Genomic DNA, 8,876 nt, shown 5'->3' with positions numbered 1-8,876 from the left:
TGACCATGTTCTTCATCTTTTCCAAACACTCGCTCTCATCTTTTTCTCCTAATTTAATTAAATTTACATTTTTTATTAATCTAAACCACAAAATAACTATAACACAACCAAAACTCGAGTATTTTGAAGAAAAAATAAGCATCCTAACACCGCATCTTCTTCATGTTATTAGCCTTTTAATTAAATGTTATATATGTGTGTTATTAGAAATAATAAGGTATATAGCAGTAATTACACTATCATTTGGAAAAATAGTAAAAGGTGGGATCCTTTTGAATTATAGCAAAATGCATAAATGTCACATGAGTCCAATTTTCTGAAATCCTAAAATGCCCTCATTATCCCTTTTAATTGTAGTGTAATTAATTTGGCATCTTTATTGATGAGACTGTAATTAATTACTCAACTATATATCCCAACTTTCAATATCAATTAAAATCATCCTTTCAAGTAGATAATTTGTCATAAATCTCGCGATTTAATAGTTGTTTTGAATTTTTTTAATCAGACTTAATAGTTGTTTTGAATTTTAAAATCTTGTACATCAATTAATTTTCAAATTTTGTTTTGAAATTTAAAATATCATATTATATTAATTATCCTAACTGAGATTTGTTATTTTTTATTATTATAGTCCTAAGTTATTATAGTTGGGTTATAATAATTTTTATTTGTAGTATAGATTATTTTAATTTGAGTAATAATAGTATGTGTTTGAGATGTAAGCTATTTTAGTTTGAGAAGTAAATAGTAAATATTTTAGCAAAAAATTAAAAAAAGAAATATGAATGTAAAATAGTAAAATCGGTAGCAAATAAGAGTTTTGAAATAGTATTGACTGTAGCTAATTGAGAAATATAAAATAATATATACTATAGCAAGAGGTGATTATTATAGTCTAAAGATAAAACTTGCCTCAAACATACCTTAAGAGGGTGTTTGGGGCAAAGAGTTAGTTGTTATAGTCCTAGGTTATTGCAATTGAATTATAATAGTTTGTGTTTTGGTATAGATTATTTTAGTTTAGGTTATAATAATATGTGTTTGAGGTATAAACTATTTTAGTTCGGGAAGAAAAATAATAAACATCGTAGTAATAAATAAATAAATAAAAAGATGAATATAAAATAATAAAATTTGTAGGAAATAGTAAATACGGTAGCAAATGAGAGTTTTGAAATAGTGTTGGTTGTAACTAATTGGGGAAGACAAAATAGTATTTATTGTAGCAAGAGATAATTATTATGATCTAGGATAATCTTCGCCCAAATACACCATATCTGTTTATCCAATAGTTTTCCAACAATTTCATTGGTATTTATCAAAACTTTTAAAATTAGAGAGAGAAAAGCCAATTCTTTTAACCTTGATAATTATAGAAGTTTCCATTTTTGCCCTTTAATCATCCAATTCAAACTCTCTCTACTACTCTCTTTTTCAAACTAAAATCTTTATTTATTATTTTTTTTTTTTTTTACTAAGAACCTTAAAGTGGATTCTTATAGTTTCAGGATCCCAAACGTTCTAGCCATGTGTGCTTGTTAAAGAAGTTTCTGTATGGGCTTAAGCAGGCTCCTCATGCATGGTAACAACGCTTTGCTAATTTTGTTTCCTCTCATGATTTTCAACACAGCAGGTTTGATCATTCTCTTTTTGTTGATCACCATGGTAATGATATGGCCTATCTTCTATTGCATGTGGATGATATAATTTTGACTACTTCCTTTGATAAGCTATGCCACTCAATTATATCTCTTCTTAGTTCTGAGTTTGTGATGAAAGACTTGGGTCTTCTGAATTATTTTCTGAGAATTATTATGGCTCATCATGATGGGGGTTTATTTTTGTCCCAACATAAGTATGCTTCTGTAAGTGTGTTGGTGTGTCTTCATGTAAGTCTATCCACATCCGTTGACACCAAATCCAAGCTGAGTGCTCATACTAGTCCAGCATATGCGGATTCATCTCACAATCGAAGCTTTGTAGGGGCATTACAGTACCTTACCTTCACATGGCCTAATATTACGTATATTGTGCAGTAGATGTGTTTGTTCGTGCATGGCCTAACAGCTTAATTGAAAATTCCTTACCAAATTTTTACGATACATATTGAAATGATTAAAACATCCCCATAAAGATGTATGATTATTAGCCAAGTAACAAAATTAAAACACAAGAAGATGCCAAAATAAGGCATTATTTAGATTTTAGTTGTCCACATTTGAATACATAAGTAACTAAAGTATAGATAATTTTTAGAAGTTGGCTTGAATGGCAGCAATAATGGACGCCTCAGTCTGGAAAGCCTTGGCAATAATATCAGTGGGAATATGGGGTTTGGAGCCAAACACAGTATCAGCAATGGTAACAACGCCTGGGTTTTGGCTGCTGAGGCCCGCAAATGCTACAGCATTGTGATGCCCAACGTTCTGCTGGAAGTGGACTAACCCCTCTGGGAAAACAAACACGTCTCCTCTGTTGAGGACCTTGGAGAAGAGGCGGTTGCCGTCTTGGTTCGACGACACGAACCCTACGAGTAGGGTGCCCTCGAGAACGAAGAGGATCTCGGTGGCGCGTGGGTGGGTGTGGGGTGGGTTGATACCCATCCGCCCATAGTCGATGCGGACTAAGGAGATGCCAAGAGTGTTGAGTCCATGGAGGTTGTTCACGTTCACGGCTGTCACGTTGGAGCCAACCGGGTTTTTTGTGTCACGTGGAATGTGGAGCCCACTCTTGAAGAAATCCTCTGCAGTCACATCAATTGGGTTCTTGCAAACAAACCCATTCACCTTCACTGCCAATCAAATACATTATTTATCCATAACTTCCTCCTATCTCCTTAAAAAGTAGGTTGCAACTCAAAAACCACTCAATTATTTTTATTATTACACTATTTAATTAATCAAACCTCATATCATAATTATTTAGCACTAAAATATGTTTTTTTTTTTTGTTGTTTGAATTGGACTAATAATTCAAAATATTTCTAAATAAAAATCTAAAAAAAAAATGTTATGTTACATACTTTTTCCAGCTGAAAAAAAAAAAAAAAAAAAACAGCCCCATGATCAACAGGTCATGAAACAAATTCTTAGTTCTTAATTGTTTGTATATTTTTAAAAATTGTACCTTTTTTCAAAACAATATTTATGTCTCACAATTGATTTACAATCATCTCCATTTGAATTTATAATCAAATTCTAAGAGTAAATTAATAGAAAAAAGAAAGTATTTCTTCTCATTTTTAAAAACTCGATTTTAATTTTAAAAACATCCTTAAAACATAGATGATAAAACAACAAAATATAGTTATAAGAGAGATATATATAGTTATTAGCTTGATTTCCAAGAACCAAAAAATTAACAACCAAATGGTCATCAAATTCACATTAGATGTCCAAATATTATGAAATAAAATGGCAATTAACATAAATAAGCAAGTATAAATAACTATCATTTATTATTATCATAATTATTATATGTATAGGAATTAAAAAAATAAATAAATAATAATTATATGTGTATATATATACCAGGATTATTGACATCTGCCACACAAAAATCTTGAAGAGGGCTTGGATCAGATGCCATAACAACAATGGAAGAAGCTGCAGCAAAGAGGCTTACCAAAAGAAAAATCTTAGTGGCCATTTTCAAACTAATTTTTTCCTCAAAGAATAAATGGGCAAATTAGATATGAGTGATTTTCTAGCAACAATATATCAGCTGCCTTTTATAGGCCTAATTAAAGACAGGACTTTAGGTTAATTATCAAAGTCAAAGCCCAGCTCCAAAGAACAAGTCCAATAATCCCCAACTTAATCAACACCCCTTCTTTTATAAATTAACCCAACTTGCAAAACAAACATCATCATCATCATCATCAATTTCAACCCTAAACTTTAGGAATTATATCAATTTTAGCCCTAAACTTTAGAAGTTATATCAATTTAAACCTCAAACTAATAATTTTATCAATTTACACATTGAACTTTTGTAATTGTATCAATTTAAACTTTAAACTTTCATAAATATATCAATTTAAATCCTAAATTTTCGAAAGTGTATCCAAATAAAACATAATAGAAGGTTTAATTAAGTTGATCCAATTATGAAAATTCAAGGTATAAATTGATACATGTATAAAAGTTCATAGTCTAAATTGATACAATTAGTAGTTTGGGGTTTAAATTTATACAATCTCCAAACTTTAGGGTTTAAATCAACACAATTATTAGTTTATGATTTAAATTGATACAACATTTAAAGTTTATGGGTAGAAATTGATATTTTCCCTATATTTTTTTATGGCAAATACGATATTACAAGCTAAAGACAACTTCTACCAAATTAAATGTACTCTTCTCTTATTTTTGAAAATACATTACAACAAGACTTTATATTATAGTGTATTTTTTTTGACAACATACTTAAAAACAATAATATTTTCAATCGTGAATCAGTTGACAATTAATTTAAATCACATATATTAATCAAGATAAGGTGAGCACATTCTCAAAGACGATGTTATGCAAATTGCTTAGATTTTTTAGATAATATAAAATCAAATACATGTTGATAAATATGTAACACATTCGACGTGATCTCTCAAGATGAAGTGACATAATTTAAGAATCATTCCATAAACTTTTGGGCATATTAAAAACATTTATTCTTAATTTTTTTTTTTTTTTTGAATAAATAAATGTATTAGCAATTAATAAAATGCTATTTGGTTAACTACCTACCGTATTCCAATAGATATAATAGACATTATCTCAATTTTGGGAAATTAAAAAGTAATGAAAGATGAAACATCACTTTCCCATGGTAATTCTTAAATATTTAAAAAAAAAAAAAAAAAAAAAACATTGGACTTTTGAATTTTTCATATCCATTTAATCCCATACCGTTAATATGAAAAAATCAATGATTAAAACATTTATTCTTTTTTTATGTAAGAGCTTTAATTCAAATTTAATTTAATACTTATAATATATTCAATTTTATCCCTTACAAAATTACATAGAATGAATTAAAGATCAAAATAATAATAGAATATCAACTAACCAATGTAAAATATTTCGAAAAATAATAATGACAAAATAATACGCACTCTCTTCTTTCTCAAAAAAAAAAAAAAAAAAAAAAAAAAAAAAAAAAAAAAAAAAAAAACCTCATGTTTTATATTTTCTGACTTTGTATATTTATTTTATTTTTGTTATGACTTAAATTGTTTGGAAATTTCTTGCCTCTTGTTTTTACTTCTTAAGAATACAATCATTTGCAAATTATTCATGTTCTACAATTTTCATTATTAAGAGATGTTTTCAAAATTGTATATAAATTTAGAAGTTTTTGGTTCATGTTTTTTTTTTTCAAGACGTAAATAAAGGCATTCATTTTTTTACTTACATGAAATATCAAATAAATATAACATAAAAATTTATATTTAATTTAAAAAATCAATATTTGTAAGATACAAATATGTACCATGTCCACAAGGTTGGAACTCTAGGTTACTAGCACAAATGTTTAACCATATGATAATTGCTTTCTTCTTCTTCTTCTTTTCTTTCCCCTTCTATTGACAAGGAAAATACAAAATCCCTTTTTGCTTAACAATTATTTACGATTAAAAGATCACAACAAAATGTATTAAAAAACTTTTTTTGAATTTGAAGTTTTAGAAAATAAGAAAAAAATATTTAGTAAAAGACCGTTTCTATTTTCCCTTACAAAAAGAAAAGAAACTTCTTAAAAAACGAAAAATGACACTTAGGTTTCTATATTTTGTATATTTCAATTAGTATTCAAGCAAAATACGTTATTTTTTCAAATATATTAAAGTAAAGTCAATTTAGCTCAACTGTTATTGATGTAATTTTCTTTACTAGAAGACGGAGATCCGATCTCTCATCTTTGTAATTGTTGTAAAAATATATATATTAAAATGCAAGAAGAAAAGGTTCTTTTTAAGTAATTTTAATTAAAAGAAAAAGGTGAAACAACAATAATATATTTGTTTTGTAAAAATATCTTAGAAAAAATTTCAAAATTTCAAATTCAAATTTCAAATAGCCATAAAATCCAGACGATTTTTCTTTTTTTTTTCTTTTTTGAAAAGGGCCATAAAATCCAACGATTAAAGAGCCCATTATTAGGAAAATATGACAAGACAAAATAATGCGGAAAACAAACTGAAAAAAGTGAATGGGCTTGGGCTTGGGCTTGGGCTTAAGCTTGGGCCTCAAGATATGCTCTCCAACGTGAATTAGATTGAAAAACAATTTTGAAGAGTTTGTATAAGCATTTGTACTTCCCATTATTGTTTGGTATTCAAACCTTTTTACTATTTTTTAAAGTAATATTAAAAAAATCTCGAGGTGAAAAAAATATACGATAGAAATAATAGGTTATATTGCAAATTTTGGAAAATTATGCTCGTTTTCTCACATGTTTTCTTTATAACAATTTTCATGATGATCATTAAAAATAAAAACAAGTTCTTTATATATATATATATATATATATATTAGTTTCCATATTTTGGATTATAGTTTGAAACCATAGTTTTCATATTTTGTCCTTGTTTCCTCACATATTTTCTTCCTAAGCTTAATTTCCAAATATCAATACTCATGAACTAATTGGTTACATCAAATATGATCTTAAAGATTTATTAGATGTTTTTAAAAATTATAGAATCCATTAAATATAAAATTGAAAGTGTGTGAAGTGAACTTGAATATAATCAACACATTACATATAAAAGTAAGTTTCTTTAAAAAAAAATGTTTAAAATAAAGGGTAATTGATTTAAATATCCTGAAAATATTTTCAAAAATAACAAATGTCACAACCTATCAATTTTGTAAATAAGTTGACTAATTTTTCTATATTTGAAAATAATCCTAAAATAAATAGTTGTTTTCAAATTAAAAAAAAAATAAACAAACTTATTTATAAATATAGCAAAATATCACTATCTATAAGTGATACACCATGATAGGTTCTGTTAGACTTCATCACTATCTATTAGTATAGTGATAGAAGCCCCTCATGATTTATTGCGAGAGTGATATTTTGCTATACTTGAAACTATTTTCAACAAATTTACCATTTAAAACAATTAGCTTAAAATAAATTTTTTTTATTTATTTAGATTTTTTTTATTATAAACATTTAAAAATATATGTATTATATAAAGGGAAGAATTTGAACCCGAGTCTTTAGAATAGAGAAGCAAGTAAGAAAAATGTTGAATGAAGGACATTCTACATATTATTATTGTTGTAAAATTGAGGAGCACAAGGGAATACGGATATGGAGAAAATATAATATAATAATAAATAAGTTTTAAGGAGCACAAAGAATACGGATATGGAGAAAATATAATATAATAATAAATAAATTTTAAAATAAATAAGCATAATATATAATAAAATAACAAAATGGAAAAATTATGTAAATAGAAAATATGGAAATTTAAAATTCTCTAAAATTCTCTAATCCTTTCTTTACTTTTCTCACCAATGCGTGTCTTCCAAAACTCACCAAATGCTACTATTTATAGACAATTTGGCAATTTGGAGGCAGATTATATAGACACTAATAATGTGTAATGTTGAGACACACGGACAACATTTTAGGAAATGGGGCATGGCACATGGTTAATGGATACTAAGCACGAGCATCTAATGGGCATCTATTATCATAATATTTATAATACCCCTCCTTAGATACTCATTATATATATGAAATATGTCTCGTTAAAACCTTATTAGGAAAAAAACTCAATGGAAAAAAATCCTAGTGAAGGGAAAAGAGTATCTATTTCATATAATTTATACTCCTAAACAGTATGTTTACTCCCCCTCATGGAAACATCACTTGAGATCTCTAAGTCGCCACATTCCAATCTTGTACACCAGTTTTTCAAAGGTTGCAGTAGGTGATGCCTTTGTAAATAAGTCTGCCAGGTTATCTTTCGAACAAATTTGTTGTACAGTGATGTCATTTTCTTCAAGACCATGAGCATAGAAAAGTTTCGATGAAATATTTTTTGTTCTATCTCTTTTAATATATCATCCTTCGATTTAGGATATGTATGTTGTGTTGTCTTCGTATAATATCATTGAAAGATATTTACTAGAAGACAAACCACATGTTTTACGAATGTGTTGAGTCATTGATTTTAGTCATACGCATTCTCGACTAGTCTCGTGAATTGCAAGAATTTCAGCATGATTTGAGGAAATGGTTGTTGGGTTTGTTTCATCAATCGCTATGATATAGCAATTCCTCCACTTGTAAATAGATAACCTATTTGAGATCTAGCTTTATGTGGATCAGATAAATATTCAGAATCTGCATAACAAACTAGATCAAAATTTGATTTATTTGAATAAAACAAACTCATATCAATCGTTCCTCGGAGATTATAAATTTACTGAAAAGTTGGAGAAGAACTATATCTTGCTAATAAATTTACTGAAAATGCAGTATCTAGTATTGTATTATTAGCAAGATACATAAGTGCACCAATTACACTAAAATATGGTACTTCAGAACCAAGAAGTTCATTATCATCTCGAGGTCAAAATATATATTTCCTCACATCTAATGAACGAAACTTCCATTGGAATGTTCAATGGATGTTCTTTGTCCATATAAAATCTTTTCAAAAATTTTCTTGCTTAAGAATACAACCACAACCCACAACCTATGGCAACTCCCAATGGCTTACTTAGTACGGAACGCCAGCTTTCTCTACTTTAACACTTCGTTCAAATACATTTTGTGCTTTTAACCCAACTCAAGCTGAAGAAACTTATAGTTGATTGATAATAAATATCCAACCTACTAAATGCTCA

General features: G+C 27.8%; 1 protein-coding gene across 1 annotated transcript; it reads right to left on the bottom strand.

Annotated features, from left to right (window-relative positions):
- Positions 1–2,115: 2,115 nt before the first annotated feature.
- Positions 2,116–3,730, bottom strand: LOC120072986 (germin-like protein 8-2). Its single transcript, XM_039025538.2, has 2 exons — positions 3,534–3,730; positions 2,116–2,794 (listed from the first exon to the last, which is right to left on the bottom strand). Exons 1-2 carry the CDS (start codon positions 3,649–3,651, stop codon positions 2,256–2,258), a joined length of 657 nt encoding a protein of 218 aa, XP_038881466.2. The 5' UTR covers positions 3,652–3,730; the 3' UTR covers positions 2,116–2,255.
- Between the last annotated feature and the right edge of the window lie 5,146 nt (positions 3,731–8,876).

This window comes from Benincasa hispida, chromosome 3, assembly GCF_027475165.1.
Source record: "Benincasa hispida cultivar pf3 chromosome 3, pf3_genome.v1.1, whole genome shotgun sequence".
In the NCBI taxonomy this organism is placed as follows: domain Eukaryota; kingdom Viridiplantae; phylum Streptophyta; class Magnoliopsida; order Cucurbitales; family Cucurbitaceae; genus Benincasa; species Benincasa hispida.
This window is presented reverse-complemented; position numbering and strand designations above follow the sequence as displayed.

What these genes read in the sequence shown, in the direction of transcription:
- LOC120072986 (XM_039025538.2), bottom strand. Translation starts at nt 3,651, where the DNA reads ATGGCCACTAAGATTTTTCTTTTGGTAAGCCTCTTTGCTGCAGCTTCT. An exon ending in GGCAGATGTCAATAATCCTG is followed by an intron (nt 2,795 to 3,533) that starts GTATATATATAC and finishes TTTGATTGGCAG; the next exon opens with TGAAGGTGAATGGGTTTGTT.